A 22,300-nucleotide genomic window follows, 5' to 3' on the forward strand; every position below is an offset into this window, starting at 1 on the left:
CTCAGTGAGTCTCAACAACAAGGGGCGAAATTTTAATAACATATGCATTACGAGCAAAGGTTCTAAATGCATATAAATATAAAGCTTATAAGAATAATTCTAAAATAATTGCATAATAGCAATTTATGAATATTCTAAAAGAAATTCTTTTCTTTTTCTTTCTTATAAAAAAATACATCACTTTATACTTTGGGAGTTCCAACTATCCTGACTTAATTCTATCTTAGTCACCGTATGATTGGCACGGGTTTGATCCCAACCTGATCAAATAGGCTCAATCCACGAGGTGTCACTCGCTTCACGGTTCTCAGCGCTCATGTATCATACATTAGCATGGATAAGTAAATTCTCAGCAATGAGACCCTCGGCTCGTGTGCGCCCACTTTGGCACAAATAGTTTCAGGAAGTCAACGCCTTGGTCAGGACCCTCGGCCTGGACGATGACCCCTTCTTAAAATAAAGGATACTCCCAAAAATCTTTTCTTTCTAAAACTTCTTCTTGTGACTTTTCAAGTCTAAATCTTTTCTTTATAGAACATCATGTTCATGCTCATGCTTTTTTTAAATGTAAAGCATGGTATAAGAATGAAATAAACATGTAAAAGTGTTTCTAAAGATTCTTGTTTCTTCAAAAAATTTACATGAAAATAGCATATAAGAATAACACAAAAATCTGAAAATTTATACACATATATCATAATAATCATCTAAACTTTTGCTAGAACAATTCTAAGTTAATAGGTACTCACTCGCTCCAATTAAGTAAATTTAACTCTTTTAAGAAATTCATCAAACACCTTGTATGCATGCTTTTGTGAGTTAAACCACTTTAGTAAAGGGGTTATATCAACTCACCTCAAAACTTCTCGAGCCAATACGTAGTCCCCAGTCCAATTGACACTAATCAAACAATCGATTCTACAACAACCAGTGCATTTTAATCAATTTTAAAGTTTCAACGCTTAAACATGAAGTTTATTGTTGATATAGAGAAAGAAGAGAATTAACTATCCAATTCTTACCAACTACTACTTTAGGGTAATTGACAATAGGGAATTTTATATACCTAAGTTCAGGAGTTAGTGACTTGTAAAGAAACCTAAACTTCCTGTTGCCTGCGTGAGTATTGAGCAGCAAGGCTCTATCTCACGATTCTGCGTTTGTGCGTGAACAAGGGCTTTTTTTAATTCTGCATTTCAGATTGTTCGTATTCTGTTTCTTAGTCCAAACCCCTTTTTACTTCTTTTTGCAGTCCACAACCCTTTATGGGTTAAGGACTTTTCACGTTTTCCTTTTTATTTGTTTTCCCTTTTCTATTTTTTTTGTGACTTAACTTGTATTTAATTATACCTACTTTTAGTAGTTAATAACATTAAAATTATTAATATTCCCCTAATTGTATATCCAATTACTAGTTATAAATAGAGAAGTAACTCAAATATCAATTACAAGGGTTTAAATCCGCAATAGAAGTATTATTTAAGATAAAAAAATTTGAATTCTATATTTAGCATATCTTGAAACTTTTATAAATTTGAGGAGTGTTACAATCTTCCCTCCTTGAAAACATTTGTCCTCGAATGTTGCTAGGGCCTTATTCTTAAGCTAACAATCATTTCTTAGGTCCTTGAACCTCTTAAGTTTTCTTAGCACTACTCAATTTTGCAAGGGACTCAAAATTTTGGTTAACTCCCTAAAATTTTACAAATTTCGGCAGAGTCTCCCTTGTAAATTGGACTATCCAAAAATAATTCCTGTCACAAATACCACAAATACACCAACAACAATCAAATACATTATAACAGGCCATTCCTAGGCACCATACACAACTCATAAACTAGTTACACACACTCCGGTAATGAGGTACCACAATAACCAACCAAATTCTAAAGCACAACACTTTACAAAAAGTAAATAACTTTAATGAATTAAATATAATCTGGCATGACACTAAATTATTAAATAACTAAAGATACCCTGACAAAAACTAAATTACTTCAGCAGCTAAGTATAATCTAGCAAGGACATAAAGACATGCTTACTTGTATTTAATAAATGAAATATAAATATCAAACCAAACTTAGGTTCACATACCTTTTTCCTCAAATAAATATGGATATTTCTCTCTCATATCTTCCTCGACCTCCCACGTAGCCTCTTTTGAATCATGATTATTCCATAAAACCTTTACCGATGCTATACCTTTTGTTCTCAACTTTCTTACTTTCCTATCGAGAATTTCTATAGGTACCTCTTCCTAAGTCAAGCCTTCTTTAGTTTTTATGGTATCGACAGGTATTATATGCGACTCATCATGAATGTACTTTCCAAGCATAGACACATGAAAGGCAGGATGAACAGAGCATAACTGAACGGGCAGCGCTAGCTCATAAGCCACGTTTCCCTTTTTTTCTAGAATTTCATAAGGTCCGATAAATCTAGGGCTAAGTTTCCCTTTCTTACCAAACCTCATAACTCCTTTCATTGGTGAAACTTTTAAAAACACCTTATCACCAACCATGAACTCTAACTCACGATGCCTCTTGTCAGAATAAGACTTTTGACGACACTGGGTCGCTTTCAGTCTTTCCCTGATTAGCTGAACATTCTCTAAGGCCTCACAAATAAACTCTAGACCAATCAACGGTACCTCTGCTGGTTCAAACCAACCCACTGGAGACCTACATCTTCGCCCATACAATGCTTCATAAGGAGTCATACCGATGCTAGCCCGATAGTTGTTATTGTAAGAAAATTCTATAAGTGGCAAGTGATCATCCCAATTACCTCCAAAATCTATAACACATGCACGCAACATATTTTCGAGCGTCTGAATGATCCTTTCTGCCTGGCCATCTATTTGTGGATGGAAAGCGATGCTCAAATTGACCTTGGTACCTAATCTTTTCTGAAATGCCTTCCAAAAATGCACTGTGAACTGAGGGCCTCTATCAGATATGATTGAAACTGGAGTACCATGCAATCAGACTATTTATTTGATGTACAACTATGCATACTGCTCTACGGAATCTGTCGTCTTTACTGGAAGGAAATGCGCGGACTTTGTCAGTCGGTCTACAATAACCCAAATTGAATCGTGCTTACGGTACGTGCGAGGTAGACCTATACTAAATCCATATTAATCAACTCCCACTTCCACTGTGATATCTCTATATCTTGAGCTAGGCCACCAGGCCTCTGATGCTCGGCTTTGACTTGCTGGCAATTCAAACATTTAGCCACATGATCTGCTACTTGTTTTTTCATGCCTTTCTATCAATACAACTCTTTCAAATCTAGATACATTTTGGTAGCACCCGGGTGGATAGAGTACCTCGAACTGTGAGCTTCTTACATTATGGCCTTCCTAAGACCATCTACATCATGCACACATAAACGATCAATCAACTTCAAAATTCCATCACTTCCTAGAGTGAAAGTAGTGATTTCTTTGTTTCTAACTCCTTATTTTAACTTCACTAAGTACGGATCTTCGTCTTGCTTAGCCTTAACATGCGCAACAAGGGAGGATTGCGCAAAGGCATAAGCAATCATACCTCCTTCTTCGGTCTCATCCAATATAATTCCATCATTTGCTAGTTTTTTAATTTCTCGAACCAAAGATCGCCTTTGTACTGCAAGATGAGCCAAGACACCCATTGACTTCCTACTAAGTACATCTACTACCACATTAGATTTGCCCGGGTAATAAAGGATATTGATGTCATAATCTTTCAATAGCTCGAGCCACCTTCTCAGTCTCAAATTTAATTCTTTTTGCTTGAAAATGTACTGGAGGGTTTTGTAATATGTAAACACTTCAGAATGATCACCATAAAGGTAGTGTCGCCATATTTTTAATGCAAACACCATTGATGAAAGATCCAAGTCGTGTGTGGGATAGTTCTTTTCATGATTCTTTAACTGCCTAAAAGCATAAGCAATAACTTTTTCATTTTGCATAAGAACACAATCAAGGCTCACTCTGGAGGCATCACAATACACTGTGAATCCACCTGAACTTGTCAGGCAAGGTTAACACAGGTGCAGTGGTCAACCTCTTCTTTAACTCATGAAAACTTTGCTCACAAGCGTCTAACCATTGGAACTTAACTGCTTTCTGAGTCAACTTAGTTAATGGAGCTACAAGTGAGGAAAACCCCTCTACAAACCTTTTATAGTAGCCAGCTAACCCCAAGAAACTCCTGATTTCGGTTGGCGTTGTCGGCCTAGGCCAGTTCATAAATACTTCTGTCTTATAAGGATCTACTTTTATTCCTTTACTAGATACCACGTGGCCTAAGAATGCCACTAACTACAACCATAACTCAAATTTTGAAAATTTGGCATAAAGCTCATTCTTCTTCAAGGTCTGCTAGGATATTCTGAGGTGTCTGCATGATCTTCCTTGCTCTTAGAGTATACCAAAATATCGTCTATAAACACGATAATAAAAGTATCAAGAAATGGCTTGCAAACTCTATTCATGAGGTCCATGAATGCAGCTGGAGTATTTGTCAACTCGAAGGACATTACTAAAAATTCATAGTACTCGTAGCGAGTTCTAAAGGCTGTTTTAGATATATCTTCTTCTTTGATTCTCAACTGATGGTACCCCGACCTCAAGTCTATTTTTGAAAAGTACTTTGCACCCTGAAGTTGATCAAATAAATCATTAATTCTTGGTAGTGTGTACTTGTTCTTAATGGTAACTTTATTCAACTGCCGATAGTCAACACACATTTTGAGAGACACATCTTTCTTCTTGACAAACAGGACCTGGGCACCCCACGGTGAAACACTCGGCCTGATGAAGCCCTTATCAAGAAGGTATTTCAATTGTTCTCTCAACTCATTAAGTTCTTATAGAGCCATCCTATAAGAAGGTATAGATATGGGCTGAGTGCCTGGCATGAGATCAATGCCAAAGTCTATGATTCTTTCAGGAGGAAGTCCAGGAAGGTCATCTGGGAAAACTTCTAGAAATTCTCTAACAACTGGCACTGACTGAAGAGCTGGTGGTTCTAATTCTGGATTAATGATGTGAGCCAAATAGGCGAGACACCCTTTACTGACCATTTGTTGTGCCTTAAGGTAAGAAATAAACTTACCTATAAGCGATGCTGAACTACCCTTCCACTCTAAGATTTCTTCATTTGGAAATTGGAACTTGACTATCTTGGCACGACAATCTAACATGGCATAGCAGGAAGACAACCAATCCATACCCATGATCACATTAAAATCCACCATTTCTAACTCTATGAGATCGGCTTTGGTGTTGCGACCTTGGACTGAAACTATACAAGCTCTATAGACTCTAATGAATTTCACTGACTCGCCAACTAGAGTAGATACCAGGAATGGCTCACTAAGTTGTTCAGGTTCTAGCCCGAGGTTAATTGCAAAGTATGAAGTCACATATGAAAACGTTGAACCTGGATCCATTATGGCATAAGCATTATGTGAGCAGACTAAGATTATATTTGTAATAACTTCTGCAGATGCCTCTGCACTCTGACGATCAAGTGTAGCAAACAAACGGGGTTGTCCCCCTTCTGGAGTAACTCGATCTGCACCTCTGCCTGCCCCATATCCGGTCTAATTATGAGAACCACGAGCCTGAGGTGGTGCAACTGCAGTAGCTGAGGAACTAGAAGGACGAGTTGATCCACCACTGAAATTACATCGCAACTTTGCGTAGTTGGCCTTTATATGACCCATGTCTCGACAATGATAGCAACCATAAAAATCGAGCTTGAACTGACCTGAATGTTGCCACTTACATGTTCCACAAAGACTTTGTTGGTGTGAATATTTCTCAGCATGACTCTGGCTATGTGAGGATGATGTCCTAAAATTCTGATTCTGGAGAGATGGTTTCCATAACTCTGAGTACGTCTGAAGAAATACCCACCACCAGACTGATGACTGGACTGAGCTGGTGCTAATGAATCCTTATTAGAGGAATCCCTTCCACCTCCGCTGGATGTACCATTAAACCTGCCCGTTGTCCGGGCTTTCTTGTTATGCTTTTTTTCTTCTCTCCTTTGTTGTATGTCTTTTTCTAAGTGCTTGGCGAATCCCACAATAGAAGAGAAAGTTGTCATTCCTACCGCTACATTTAATATCGTATCCTTAATGTGGTAAGCCAAACCACCAACAAACCTGCGAATCTTTGCTTTTTCTGTCTTAACCATGTGAGGAGCATGCTTAGCTAGCCTTATGAATTCTATGTAGTACTCTTGCACACTTTTATTCCATTGCTTGAGTTGTTCGAACTCTATAACCTTAGCTTCCCTATCCCCTTTTGGGATAAAGCTAGACATGAAGGCCTCTTCAAATTCTTCCCAAGTAGGCGAACCATCATTTTCATCTCTTTCCTTTTCCCACATCTCAAACCAAGCGCCAGCCACATCTCTAAGCTGGTAAGCTGCTAGCTCCACATCTTCATCATCAAATGCTTTCATCATCAATCACAACATTGGATATTCATCAACTATAGAACCATGGAACACTGGAGGATTCAACTTCAAAAATTCATTCACTCTTGAGGACTCAAAATTGTTCTGTCTATTTGATTGAGGTGGAATCTAATCTCTTCTCTCATTTTGGTTGGCCATGAAGTCTTTAAACATCTCCATAGCGTTGTTGACTGCATTAAATATCTAACCCACCTTTGGGGATATAGTTGTCTGAGCCGGATCTGCTATTGGGGGAAGCACTGGATCCTGAGGTACTTGCTCATCATTATCCACCCTTTCTTCACGTTCAACTCGGGGTACTTGGACCCCTTTTATGGATCTACCCTTCCTTTTCTGAGTTAAAGCCTTCTTAGTTCTACCTTGAGCCACAATAGTAGCAATAGTTTCTTGAGCAGCATCCTGAGTGTCGGTGTCAGAGTTGTGAGTATGAGCCATTTCTCCGAGTTTTGGAGAAATGAATACATTAGATAATTTCTTAGAGGTAGGCTCTACTACACGATCTAAAGTATTAAAAAAATGAGATTTTTCCTAAATGCTTGTAGCCTCCTGTTTATAAGTATGGCACGCTTCATACCCATAAGCAAGACTCTACTAACACGGCTTCATAGACACTTGGACTCCATAAACCAGAGGCTCTGATACCAAGTTTGTCAGGACCCATTTTCTGAACAAGCCGGGCCCGGCACCCAATCATTAAACATGACCGAGCGAACCATCTGCGCTTATCAAATCTGTCATAACTTCAAACTTTATATGCCACAAGGCACTACTATAACCAAATACTTTTAAATAATTTAAAATATCTAAAATAAGCCAACTTCAAAACTTTATTCGTAGTAACCAATAAAATACTGCTAAGTCATTATCAAAAATATCTGAATCTTAACCCAACGACTATGTCCATGAAGCCTCTACTGATAAACTGACGCACTGCTCAGGGCATGAGATTTCCTGGCCAGTTCTCTAAGAAAACAAAGAAATAACTAAATAAAGATAACTCTAAGGAATACTCCATGAACAAAAGCGGAGCTCATCAATAGCACTGGATGAGAAGGAAGTCCTAACCAGTAGCCTGCTCGCCTGCAAAACCGGTTCCTACGTTGTACTACAGACCAATGTAGGTTCCCAAAAGAGAACGTCAATACCATCCATTGAACTCAGTGAGTGACAACAACAGGGGGCGAAACTTTAATAACATATACATTATGAGCAAAGGTTCAAAATGCATGTAAAACATAAAGCTTATAAGAATAATTCTAAAATTATTGCATAATAGCAGTTTATGAATATTCTAAAAGAAATTCTTTTCTTTTTCTTTCTTATAAAAAAATACTTCACTTTATACTTTGGGAGTTCCAACTATCCTGACTTAATTCTGTCTTAGTCACCGTATGATCAGCACGGGTTCGATCCCAACCAGATCAAATAGGCCCAATCCACGAGGTGTCACTCGCTTCACGATTCTCAGCGCTCATGTATCATACATTAGCATGGCTAAGTAAATTCTCAGCAATGAGACCCTTGTCTCTTGTGCGCCCACTTTGGCACAAATAGTTTCAGGAAGTCAACGCCTTGGTCAGGACCCTTGGCCTGGACGATGACCCCTTCTTAAAATAAAGGATACTCCCAAAAATCTTTTCTTTCTAAAACTTCTTCTTGTGACTTTTCAAGTCTAAATCTTTTCTTTATAGAACATCATGTTCATGCTCATGCTGGTATCCTTAAATGCAAAGCATGCCATAAGAATGAAATAAACATGTAAAAATGTTTCTAAAGATTTTTGTTTCTTCATAAATTTTACATGAAAATAGCATATAAGAATAACACAAAAATCTGAAAATTTATACACATATATCATAATAAATCATCTAAACTTTTGCTAGAACAATTCTAAGTTAATAGGTACTCACTCACTCCAATTAAGTAAATTTAACTCTTTTAAGCAATTCATCAAACACCTTGTATGCATGTTTTTGTGAGTTAAACCACTTTAGTAAAGGGGTTATATCAACTCACCTCAAAACTTCTCGAGCCAATACGTAGGCCCCAGTTCAATTGACACCAGTCAAACAATCGATTCTACAACAACCAGTGCATTTTAATCAATTTTAAAGTTTTACGCTTAAACATAAAGTTTATTGTTGATATAGAGGAAGAAGGGAATTAACTATCCAATTCTTACCTACTACTACTTTAGGGTAATTGACAATAGGAAATTTTATATACCTGAGTTCAAGAGTTAGTGACTTGTAAAGAAACATAAACTTCACGTTGCCTGTGTGAGTATTGAGCAGCAAGGCTCTATATCACGATTCTGCGTTTGTACGTGAACAAGGGCTTTTTTTAATTTTGCGTTTCAGATTGTTCGTATTCTGTTTCTTAGTCCAAACCCCTTTTTACTTCTTTTTGCAGTCCACAACCCTTTATGGGTTAAGGACTTTTCACGTTTTCCTTTTTATTTGTTTTCCCTTTTCTATTTTTTTGTGACTTAACTTGTATTTAATTATACCTAATTTTAGTAATTAATAACATTAAAATTATTAATATTTCCCTAATTATATATCCAATTATTTATAAATAGAGAAGTAACTCAAAAATCAATCACAAGGGTTTAAATCTGTAATAGAAGTATTATTTAAGATAAAAAAATTTAAATTCTATATTTAGCATATCTTGAAACTTTTATAAATTTGTTGAGTGTTACATTCCTGTTGAAGTTCTTGAGAATGTGCTATAAGCTGGACATAAGTTCTTTGAGTAGCCTGTTGAGGAAAGGAGGAAGTATTTGAACGAGAATTCACCCACTCTCTATAGGTGGAGTTCTGACTCTTGTTGATGCATATGTTGTTGAAAGGATTTGGTCCTTAACTTAGAGTTACAACCACAGAAATTAAGGACATGTAGCCCTTAACTTAGAGTTACAAGCACAGAAATTAAGGACGGGTAGTCCTGAACATAGAGTTACAAGCTCAAAAACTAAGGACATGTAGTCCTTAACTTAGACTCACAAGCTCATAAATTAAGGACAGTTAGTCCTGAACTTACAAGAACAAGCTCATAAGTTAAGGACACTTGGTCCTGAACTTAGAGTTGGAAGTTCAAAAATTAAGGACAATTGGTCCTTAACTTAGAGTTACAAGCTAGGGCTGCTCGGTGGGCTGGGCCTGAACCGGACTGGACCGGACCCGCGGTCCTAACGGGCCTGGTGGGCCTGGTGGGTCGGTCCTGGGTGGGCCGGTCTTGGTGGGCCTCCTGAGCCCGTCACGGGCTGGTCTTCAAGGTTGAGCCCACGAGCCCGGGACCGGCAGGCGAGCCTGGGCCGGTCCTGGCGGGCCTGGGCCGGTCCCGGCGGGTCATGGCGGGCCCAACGGCTATTTTTTTTTTTAAAAAAAAATTTAAAATTCTCCAACGGCCATATTTAAAATCTAGCCGTTTGGGCTGAAAATATGACCCTTTTTAATTTTAAAAAATGGTCATTTGGCCCCCCAACTTTATTTTAACCCCAAACTTTATATAATTACACTTTTCCCCATTTCTCAACTATAAATACCCCCTCATTCTTTCATTTTTATTCACCAATTCATCAATATCTCTCAATATCTCTCAATCTCTCTACTACAATTACTTAATTTATTGTTGAAATTTCGTGAAAAATTGTGAAGTTGTTGAATTGAAGTTTTCAAGTGTTCAACGATTTTCAATTTTCAAGAAGTTGTTCGGCAATCCGGTAAACTCGTTTCAACTCTTACGTTTTTAGAATATATTTTTGTGTGGTTTAGTTTGCATAATTATAATTAATATGGCATTTACTTTGAAAAAAATGTTTGGTAAAGGAAAAGATAAAACCGGTGAAAGTAGTGGCCAACCAACTACCCTTCCCCCGGCTCCCCGACCTAGAAAAGATAAGCAAGTTGAAAGTAGTCGCCAACCTAGACGTCCTCCTCCTTCCGTAATTCTTGATAGTGATCACCCTTGTTTTCAATTTACCGATAGTGAATTTTATCATAATGTTGCACCAGGTGATAGATTAGATGATGAAATTATGAATGCTCTTTATCCTAATGAAACCATCTTAGAAAATAATGAGGAAAATGAGGATGATGATGAAACCCAAGCACCGGATTTAGATGATACACCTACTAGTCCTCTTAATAACCCAAGTGATGCACCGGTCGACCCACCTGTAGAAACTCCTACTTTTAATAGAGAACCTGCTAAACGCCTAGAAACATCATTAGTTTGGAATTTTTTTACTCAAGTAAGAGAAAAAAATAAGGCTAAGTGTAAAACTTGTGGGAAATTAATGTCGCATAAATATACTGGAGACCGTAGCGGCACAGGTAGTTTGACTAGGCACATAAAAACACACCTTAGAGATAAGGCTAGATTTTTTCAAATGAAAGCGCAGCTAGAGGGGACAAGTGTAGATTCTGCGGTTAACCCTAGTACAGGTTCAAATCTAGTTCAACCAGGAATTAACACTGTCACCGGAGGTATTTTATATTACGATCCAAATAGAGATCGTGAAGAATTAGCAAAGATGATTACTGTTATGTGCTTACCTTATACTTTTGCTTCTAATCCTAATTGGGTTCATTATATTAGAAGAGTGTTTAATCCTACTTATAAAGGTTGGCCTCGCGCAACAGTTAAGAGTGATATTTATAAATTCAAACATGAATATGAACAATATTTGCGGTATTTATTTACTCATATACCTAATCGGATTTCTATTACTACTGATATTGGTAGAAGTGGTAATGATTGTGATTACCTAACTGTTACAAGTCATTGGATAGATGAGGAATGGATAATGCAAAAACGCATAATTGCATATAGAATAATTAATTCGCGTCACACAGGTAAGTTTATAGCTAACACTGTTGCAGATATTTGTAGATATTTTTGCTTTAGCGATAAAATAATGGCAATTTCAATGGATAATGCTTCTAGTAACACCAGTGCTATAGGCATGCTTACAACAACACTAAATCCTGCATTTACTAATATTTTCCATGTTAGATGTATTTGTCATATTTATCATTTAATTGTCGGTGATGGTATGCGAATATTAAACATAGAAATTGAAAAGGTTAGAATGGCTCTTAATTGGCTTTTTTATTCAAACCGTAGAAGTAGACTTAGAGAGTATTTTAAAAAATGTGATGAATATGGCCTTAGAGAAAGATAGCGGAACTTGCGGAGGATTCGGCTTCGCCCGGAAGTGGTGATGAACAAGCTTCTTTTCCACCACCACCAACGCAACCTCCTCCGAACCTTGAAGGATTTATGAGATTTGTTAGAGATAATACATAGAATAATATGTAACTTGTATTTTGGCACATCTTCCTTAGTTTTTTTCCTTCTAATGGTGGTATTAGTACCTTGTTGTGCTCATTCCATTGGGGGAAGGATGACTAAGAAAGATATGCCATTTTTTGGTAATAAAATTTATTGCTTCTACCCATGAGCTTCTTTTCGCAATATTTCTTTGTCTATACTTAGAATTGTTTATAAGCTACAATATATACATAATATACAATATATATACTACAAGAAAATATATAAGAGAATATATATACATAAGATACAATATATATACTACAAGACAATATATTATGCTACAATATATACATAATATACAATATATATACTACAAGAAAATATATAAGAGAATATATATACATAAGATACAATATAATATACTACAAGAAAATATATTATGCGAAAATATATACATAATATAACAAGACAATATATTATGCTACAATATATACATAATATACAATATATATACTACAAGAAAATATATAAGAGAATATATATACATAAGATACAATATAATATACTACAAGAAAATATATAAGAGAATATATATATACATAAGATACAATATATATACTACAAGACAATATATTATGCTACAATATATACATAATATACAATATATATACTACAAGAAAATATATAAGAGAATATATATACATAAGATACAATATAATATACTACAAGAAAATATATTATGCGAAAATATATACATAATATAACAAGACAATATATTATGCTACAATATATACATAATATACAATATATATACTACAAGAAAATATATAAGAGAATATATATACATAAGATACAATATAATATACTACAAGAAAATATATAAGAGAATATATATACATAAGATACAATATATATACTACAAGACAATATATTATGCTACAATATATACATAATATACAATATATATACTACAAGACAATATATAAGAGAATATATATACATAAGATACAATATAATATACTACAAGAAAATATATTATGCGAATATATATACATAAGATACAATATATATACTACAAGAAAATATATTATGCGAATATATATACATAAGATACAATATAATATACTACAAGAAAATATATTATGCGAATATATATACATAATATACAATATATATACTACAAGAAAATATATTATGCGAACATATATACATAAGATACAATATATATACTACAAGAAAATATATTATGCGAATATATATACATAAGATACAATACATATACTAAAAGAAAATATATAAGAGAATATATATACATAAGATATAATATAATATACTACAAGAAAATATATTATGCATGACAATTTAGTGTTTTACTATTGTTTTGTTATTTTCTTTTTCGTCAAGCACTTTAATAATTAGATATACATATATACTACATATATATTTTTAATATAGCCATGATACTACAAGAATTTGTCTTAAAAAAAAAAAACGCTAGGCCCGCGAAGCCCACGAGCCCGGCACGTTAAGCACAGGACCATGTGGGCTTAGGCCCGTCACGGGCCGGTTCCACCCATTGAGCCTACGAAGACCGGGACCGCCAGGCCCGGGACCGCCAGAGCCCAGGACCACGAAGCCCGGGATCGCGAGGCCCGGCCCGTTAGTCCCACTAAGGCCCGGGCCCGGGACAAAATACAGCATTATTACAAGCAGAGAAATTAAGGACAGGTAGTCCTTAACTTAGAGTTACAAGCACATTAATTAAGGACAGGTAGTCCTGAACTTTGAGTTCCAAGTTCAAAAGTTAAGGACATGTAGTCCTGGATTTAGAGTTACAAGTTCAAAAGTTAAGGACAAGTAGTCCTAAACTTAGACTTAAAAGCTTATAAATTAAGGATAGTTAATCCTGAACTTACAGTAACAAGCTCATAAGTTAAGGACACTTGGTCCTGAACTTTATGAGCAGAAGGGTATTTTCATTAGGGCGAGTAAAGTTTATTAAAGTAGTGGCTAAAGACTAAAGATATTTTAAACAGTGAATTAAAAGTAAATACACGTCTTATTATTGGCTAATTGTCACTTCCCCGCAGCCTTACTTGTTCGTTTTAAAGTTATTTGGGAAGTAAACTTGAGAAAATTTTCCAATTCTTATCTAATAAATTATGGAGTAATCAATCAATAAGATTCATCTCATTTTGTATTTATTTGAACGTAATTAAAAAAATATTTGACAAACATCGAAATGTACTCTTAGGGAGATAGAAGATTGCACATCCGATCGAGTACTCGATAGTACTTGTGTCTTCTTCATGGAAGAGTAAGCACTTGACAAACCTTTAGAGTTTAGATAAGCAACTCTATGGTTGTTATTTTTCATTTCTTTGTTGTTTCTTTTTTCACTTTTATTTTTTACACAAAAAAAATGGTTGGGGTGTGAGTATGTGAATAATTAGTGAAGAAAGGTAAAAAGTGATAAGGATAAGGATAAGCAGAGCTAAGATTCTCATTTGAATTCAAATTGTTGTATATATCTCCTAAACCTCTCTTCCTCATCTACAAAACCCCTACTACAAATGTACTTCTTCAGATATAAATGTACCCATTTACATGACTGAATAATACAAGTTGGAACACCAAATACTCACTATTTTATTGTATCAGAAGCCGTAAGCTCATACGAGCAATTCCAAAAGTCTACAACTTTTTCTTTCCCTCATCCAGTTAAAGCCTAATGGGATAAAACTCAAGCACCACCACCTCACCAACTATTTTCAGCCATGGACATGTGATCCAACCAACACAACTGATTTCCTTCAACCCAGCGTCACAGCTCTCGATCAAACTGATGGGAAGCTCAAACTATTCGAGTTGGCAAGCCCAAGTAACCACCTTACTATTTGGATATGATCTCATATCCTACATCGATGACACATCTATTATTCCTCCTGTGTATATTGCAGATGACAAAGGCAATCAACTTTCTAATCTAAACTATAAGTTGTGGCTAAGGCAAGACAGCCTTGTTCGCAGTGCAATCATGGCCTCTGTCGATCCATCCATTGTGCCGCTGATTGCTCAAGCAGCTAATGCGAAAAATGCATGGGACAGTTGCAAACGACCTATGCGAACAAATCTTAAGCAAGAATTTTTTGTCTTCGTGAGTTATTCTTAAACATCAGGCGAGACTCCAAGCCAGTCAGCGACTACATGAAAGATATTAAATCCATTGCGGATGACTTGGATGCCTTTGGCTCACCTCTAACAAATGAGGAACTAGTCATCAAAATTTTGAGCGGACTTGGAGCAGAATACAAAGAGATCTCCGCGGCTATACGCGCTCGTGATAATCCCATATCTTTCGAAGAACTATTTGACAAACTTCTTGCTCATGAAGTTTTCATCCAGCACCCAGAATCAAAGAATGAGCAGCCTATTATCATTGCAAAATTTAGCCAACAGCGCACCTCGTTTAACCAATCTAAAGGAAGAAACCACACTGGTTCTCAGCGAAGGGGAGGGCATTCCAATTTCATGGCTAACAACCGTAATTTTTCTGGACAAATGACCAACTCAAAGGCGTTCAATAACGGGTCTAATCAACAAAGAGTGCAGTGCCAACTTTGCGACATGTTTGGTCATATAGCTAGGGTGTGCCGCTCTAAATCTCACGATGCACTTGAAGCTCATGCAAATTTTACTAATCATGCAAACTACGCTGCCAATTGCTCAAGTTCATGGATTGTTGACTCGGGGGCTTCTCACCGCATCACAGATAATCCAAACTCCCTTCAGTCTGCTACTCACTTTTCAGGCAATGATGAAATCATCATCGGCGACAGTAAAGGAATACCAATTACTCATATTGGTCAAACTACATTTTCTTATGATAACACTAAGCCTTTTCATCTGCATAATGTTCTTTGTTTTCCAAGAATCAAAAGAAATTTAATTTCAGTTGCTAAATTTTGTCGCCACAATCAAGCATCTATTGAATTCTTTCCCTATTCTTTTTGTGTGAAGGATTTGAATATGGGGGCACGCCTCCTGCAAGGACAGAGCAAAGGGGACCTCTATGAATGGCCACCTGACAAGTCACAACATCGTCCATCTTCTCCCCTTGTTCACTTCACAACTACATCCACGCCAACATTGCACCTGTGGCATGCCAGACTTGGTCATCCTCAACCTAGAATAACGAAATCATTTGTTTCTTCCTTTAAGCTTCCTATTGCTAGTAGTAGAGACGATTCCTTTACATTCTGTCATTCATGCTTATGCAATAAAAGTCATCGCCTTCCTTTTGGTGACAATTTCATTAGTAGTTCTAGACCTTTTGAATTTTTGTACTCTGATATTTGGGGTCCTTCTCCTATTCACTCATTTGATAATTTTCGATTTTATGTGATTTTTGTGGATCCCTATACAAAGTACACTTGGTTATTCCTATTAAAGAATAAATCAGATGTTCAAGGAGTATTTGTGAACTGTCTTACAATGGTGAAAAACCAATTTCACCTTACTGTTGGCACACTCTATTCAGATAGGTGTGGAGAATACATAAGCTTAAAATCTATCCTTACGCAACATGGCATTCAACATCTCACTAGTCCTCCCTACACTCCTCAAATTGTTGGAACAGTTGAACGCAAGCATCAACATATCATAGATACTGCTATAACTTTAATGTACCATGCATCTGTACCTTCATGTTTTTGGTCATTGGCTTGTCAAACAGCTGTCTACCTTATCAATAGGATGCCTACTCCATTGCTCAAACTTCGTTCTCCTTTTCAATGCCCCATTCACACATCCCCTAAACCTTTTAAATTAAGAGTTTTTGGTTGTTTATGTTACCCCTAGTTAAAACCATATAACAACAAACTTGCTCCCAAATCAAGACCTTGTGCTTTCATGGGATACTCACCTTCTACAAATAGTTATACACGTCTTGATCTTTCAACCTCCAAAATATTCATTGTCACACCCCTTTTTAACCAAACTTCACTAAACCCTCTTAGATAAATAAAAAAATTTAGTAAAATCTTGAAAAGGGTTTTTCAATTTTGAAAGTGACAAAAGATAGTGTTCAAAAGGATTAACTCAGAGTCGTCAGCTGACATTTGATATCGGTGTGTCAGGTCACCATTTTTTCTAAAAATAATTTTTCCTTTCAAAACACTTGAGACTCCAAAATTAAGTCTGCACCAGAGATTAGGGTAAGGGGGTTCATTTGACTCGGGAGAAGGTGTTAGGCATTTCCCGAGTTCCGTAACTAGTACGGTTGCATAATTGATCTAGTCGACTTTTAAAATATTCGAATTGAGGTAATAACACACAAAAAAAGAATAAACAATCAAAAGAGGCTCGAGGTTGTTCCCACCTAAAATAAAAAAATAAAAATGAAAATAAAACAAAAATACAACAAGTTCTATTTTTCGGTCTCCCATTACAAAGTTCTACAAGGCATTCCCCAGAATGAAATATGTACAAATCCTTCGGGGCATTTCCCGGACAAATTTAACTAAGGGAACGACCTCTCGCCTCAAAAATAACAAAACTCCTAAGGCTTGCCTGTCCGAGCGTGGTTGGCCTAAACATGTTACTAACGAATAATAAAAGTAGAAACAAAATTAAACTAAAGCAAATGAAATTCACTTCGTGCTCATTTTTTCATTAGACCAGGCCTAATCTTAAAGCATGCAAATAGATTTAATCACTAATGAGCTTTGGCCTTTTCCCATTCCCACGACACGCACTCATTTTTTCAAGCAAGTTCATCACAAACATGGAGCGTCAAACAAATATGGCATCTGACATATCTAATAAACCGGACGAATTATAATAAACAGAAGGACAAATAAAGCAAGAGTGAATTTAAATATAATAAGAGCCATTTAAAATTCCATTATCTTATTCTTATAATTGTCACTACGTGATCATCTTAATTAGGATTCCTAAGATAAAGCTAACAATTAGCCAAAAATGAGACAAGCAAATCATTTGCATTTTTTTTAATTGAAAGAAGAACATAAGAATACATAAGAATTAGAACATCAAGTAATTCGTCCATATGCATATATTACGTCCTTTTGATTAGAACCTCTAAGAAGGAAAATATTGGGAAAAAGGAATTGAAGTGAACAAACAGTATCAGCACACTATGGGAAATTAAACCACTTTCTTCAAGTAAGAATCACGAACAACAGCCCAATCGAAATCAAACTTGATTAAACAGAAATCAAATTTTTATAAACCAAAATTCAACTAAGAAAATTCAAATCCCTTAACCAATAAAACTTAAAAAAAATTTAGTGGTTCTTATTATATTTCAATCACATATAGATTATAAAAATGAGAAAGGGAGATGAGATGGACCTGAATAGCCTTTAATGATTCTTTGTTTGGAAACAAAAGACACAAGCAAAAGCTGACGCCACGACTCGAACAAAATCGGAATAAGCCAACAAGAATCCGCAAACCAAGGCTCGAACAAACTGTGAACACCGACTCCTCGAACATGAACCAGATCTCAAGCATAACCCATTTTCATTTCACTTGCCTATCTAAATCGAATTTTCAGAAATGGCAGCGAAATTTGTTTAGCCGTCTCCTTCAACAGTATCGAAAGTAGCTGTAAAAGTTAAATTGCCGGAAAATTAGTGTTGGTCACTTCTTTGTTATAGAATCGGAGGTGGCTTTAGTCACTGTAATGTCAAGGGTGAGAGGAGAAAGAAGGGAAGATTGTGTAAACTTGAAGATGCTCACTGTGTTAGTTGAGCTTGGTCGACAAAAAGCCTTAGAAGTTTTTGATGACTTCAAAGTGCAGACACGATTAAAGAGATGAACAGAACTAGAGGCTTTCTCTTTGCTTTTTTTTTTTTTGATATCTCCCAGCTCGGCCGAGACTCTTTGGCTCCAGGGTCTCTTTTTTTATTTATTTTATTAAGAAGAGTCTAGAAAGTCTTCTAGGGTTGGCTTAATGGATAATGTGTATTGGGCTTTGGATTATGGGCTAAGAGATTGGTTTAATTGGGCTACAAGCAAGACTAAAAATGTTGATTTCTTTTCTAAAACAATATACTATAAAATTGTAAAATCATTACTAATTAATCAAAACAAACTATATTATGACATGAAGCTATTTTTGATATTTTCAAGGATTATAATACACTAAAATAGGTTCAAAGTAACATATCCTTTTAAAAATACATAATACATGAATTAAATAGAGAAATATGGAACTATTTTTTGTATTTTTCAATTTTGTGATAAAAATAACGTAAAAGAGTCAAAATTAGTTGAAATAATTATATTAGGCCTAAACTAAGTATTTAAGTGCTAAAATATATAAAATCTTGGGGAGGGTCAAAAATAACATGTCTACAACTGCTCCTCTTTGACTGGAAATACGAAGTATTTTCGGACAAAGAACGACTAGACAGGTTTTTTTTGACCCGACCCTTATTTAGGGGGACCAAAAACTACGAGGAAGGGGGATTTGGCCTAGCCCTGGTATCTGAGCTGCCTACATATCCTTGGCTATAAAGGAATCAGGCCACGTGTAGTTCAGAGGTGAGTAAGAGGACGGAGTATACTGAGGTGGAGAGCCAGTCGAGGTTCCGGTCCGCGGTTCCTGCCATTACATCGAAAATAAAAGAAAAAATTACAGCAGAAGTAAAAGAAAAGTACAAGATCCTATCTACTTCTTGTCTTGAATCTTCCTTGAATCTCTACTTGATCTTCAATATGAAATTGAAAAATGGACCATGTTCTTCAGGCAAGCTCCTGATGCTTCTTAAATTTGCGAATTGAAGTAACTCTGAAATAAATTCCCTCGTTCTCCAGGTGGGCGCCTGCCAATAGCTTGACTTTGATATGAATTCTAAAATAAGTTCTCTCGTTCTCCAGGTGGGTGCCTGCGACCAACTTGAAATGAATTCCCTCATTCTCCAGGTGGGTGCCTGCAAATGACTTGAACACGAAATAAATTTCCTCATTCTCCAGGTGGGCGCCTGCCAATGAATTAACTTGAAATGAATTCCCTCGTTATCTAGGTGGGTGTCTGATTGCCAAAAACTTGAATTGTATTCCCTTGTTATCCAGGTGGGCGCCAGATTGCTAAAACTTGAACTGTATTCCCTCGTTATCCAGGTGGGAGCCTGATGGCTAAAACGCGAAACTATATTCCCTCGTTATCCAGGTGGGTGCCTGATTGCTAAAACTTGAAACTGTATTCCCTCGTTATCCAGGTGGGCGCCTGATTACCAAAATTCGAAGCTATATTCCTTCGTTATCCAGGTGGGCACCTGATTGCTAAAACTTTAAATGTATCCCCTCGTTATCTAGGTGGGCTCCAGATATTGCAACAAAACAGACAAAACAAAAGAAATTTTTCTGCCCCAGTTTGGGATCTGGGCATATTTGTGAGTGTTAATCAGATCATGTTACCTACAGAGCTCTAAGAATTTAAAAGCTAAATCCCATTATCCAGGAGGGCCCTGAAAACTTCAAATTAAATCTCATCTTAAGAGTGATAACTTTAAGGCTAAATTATATTTTCTAAAGGGAGAACTTATGCTAAAATTTAAAACTAAATCCCATTATCCAGGAGAGTCCTGAAAACTTTAAATTAAATCCCATTATCCAGGAGGGTCCTGAAAATTTAAAAACTAAATCTCATTATCCAGGAGGGTCCTAAAAATTTTAAATTAAATCCCATTATTTAGGAGGGTCCTGAAAACTTTTAAACTTAAATCTCATTATCCAGGAGGGTCCTGAGAACTTTTAAATTAAATATCATTATTCAGGAGGGTCCTGAAAACTCTTAAAATTAAATCTCATTATCCATGAGGGTCCTGAGAACTTTTAAATTAAATCACATTATTCAGGAGGGTCCTGAAAACTTTTAAAATTAAATCTCATTATCCAGGAAGGTCCTGAGAACTGAGAATGAACTTGCCTGAGCTATGCTTTCATCTTGGAGGATCCTGAACAGAAATCTTGTTGCATCATTGCTGAAAATGTGGTGGTTAGTTTGTTGCATCATTGCTGAGCATCTGCTTCCGCCACTGTCGTGCTTCATTCTGATTAGCTGCTTCGGGCTAGCAAGGAGTTGTTTGACTTTGATTGGAACTGGACCACAAAACCTCTGCATGACCTGAATCTCTCACACTCACTTGTTGCATTGTGTTTTCATTTTGAAAGTTACTGAATCCTTGTATTTTCTCAAAATTCAAGATTCACTTGATTGCCTGAACCTCAATTATCACCATACTGCTTATTCTAAATCAAGTCAATTGTGATGTGCCTGGCCGCACTCCGCTTTGTGCAATTTAGAAGCCGGTAGTAGGCTTTGAAATCCTTTCCTGCTTGTTCAACAAGGGCTAACTCGAAAGAGACTCATAAAGATAGACTCAAAGAGCAAAGTGAAATGATTTTTGACAAAAGGAACAAAGGAAAATTCTGAACACAGATGACTATATGAAGAAGAATAAGAAAAAGAAGACTTATCTGAGGGAAGAAGTTAGCTCCAATGATCATGACATGCATTCTGGACTGATCAGCCTAATCCGTCCAACCAATCATATTTTCAGTTCATGTCCTGTCTTCATACTTCAAAATCGGGCTTTCACTGATCCAATTTCTCTATAAAGTCATGAGCCTCATTCGACTTGTAGTGCCCTAAAGGGTTTTCACCAACAAGCCTCTCTCATTTGTTCATCTCTCAACTCACCATCGCCTTACGGTGCCCGCGAGGGTTTTCACCAATAAGACTCTCTCATTTTAAATTTTCTCTTAGCTCACCATCGCCTTACAGTGCCCGTGAGGGTTTTCACCAATAAGACTCTTTCATTTTAAATTTTCTCTCTTGCACCCATGAACAAAGTATTACCCATGATGTAAATCATACCTCTATCTCTCTCGATCTGGCATCCTCAAAGATTGATCGGAAGGCCTTTCTTTGGACCGTAATGTAGGCTTTTGGACAGGGTTAGAAAGAAAGGATGGCATGAAGGCTCAAACTAAGTTAAGATGAAAAGGGGTCAAAATTACAACTTTTGGAATCAGATCTTTTCAAAACCAAAACTTCTGCCCCAGTTTCTTTGGGTCTGGGGAATTTTAATTTTTATTTTGATGGGACCGAACCGTGAGGCTGCTTATATATCCTTGAAAGGAATCAGGTCGAACGTAGTTCAAAAGAAAATTGTTTGTTTTTGTTTCCCTTTTTTCTTTTCTCTTTTTTTTTCTTTTTCTTCTTTCTTTTTTTTCTTCTTCTTCTTTTCCTTCCTTTATTCCTTTTTTTTCTTTTCTTTTTCCTTCTTTTTTATTTTTCTTATTTTCACTCATTCATCATCATTTTTTTCATTCTCTACTTCTACTACTAATATCAAAAGAGGGGTATGAAAGAAAATAAATAAAGCTCAAAAGGGGTAACAAAGGATGAAAGTGTTTGGGTAGCTGAACAAAATGCCTTCGTCATTTCAACATTGAACATGCCAAGTACAAAATACAACTGAAGGTAAGCAAAGAAA

General features: G+C 36.2%; 1 protein-coding gene across 1 annotated transcript; it reads right to left on the reverse strand.

The window, feature by feature from the left end:
• Window positions 1-4,863: 4,863 nt before the first annotated feature.
• Window positions 4,864-6,470, reverse strand: LOC104244901 (uncharacterized). The gene is made up of 2 exons (XM_070170074.1): window positions 5,769-6,470; window positions 4,864-5,601 (listed from the first exon to the last, which is right to left on the reverse strand). The coding sequence occupies exons 1-2, from the start codon at window positions 6,468-6,470 to the stop codon at window positions 4,864-4,866; spliced, it is 1,440 nt and encodes a 479-aa protein (XP_070026175.1).
• Between the last annotated feature and the right edge of the window lie 15,830 nt (window positions 6,471-22,300).

Source organism: Nicotiana sylvestris, chromosome 3 (assembly GCF_000393655.2).
Source record: "Nicotiana sylvestris chromosome 3, ASM39365v2, whole genome shotgun sequence".
In the NCBI taxonomy this organism is placed as follows: domain Eukaryota; kingdom Viridiplantae; phylum Streptophyta; class Magnoliopsida; order Solanales; family Solanaceae; genus Nicotiana; species Nicotiana sylvestris.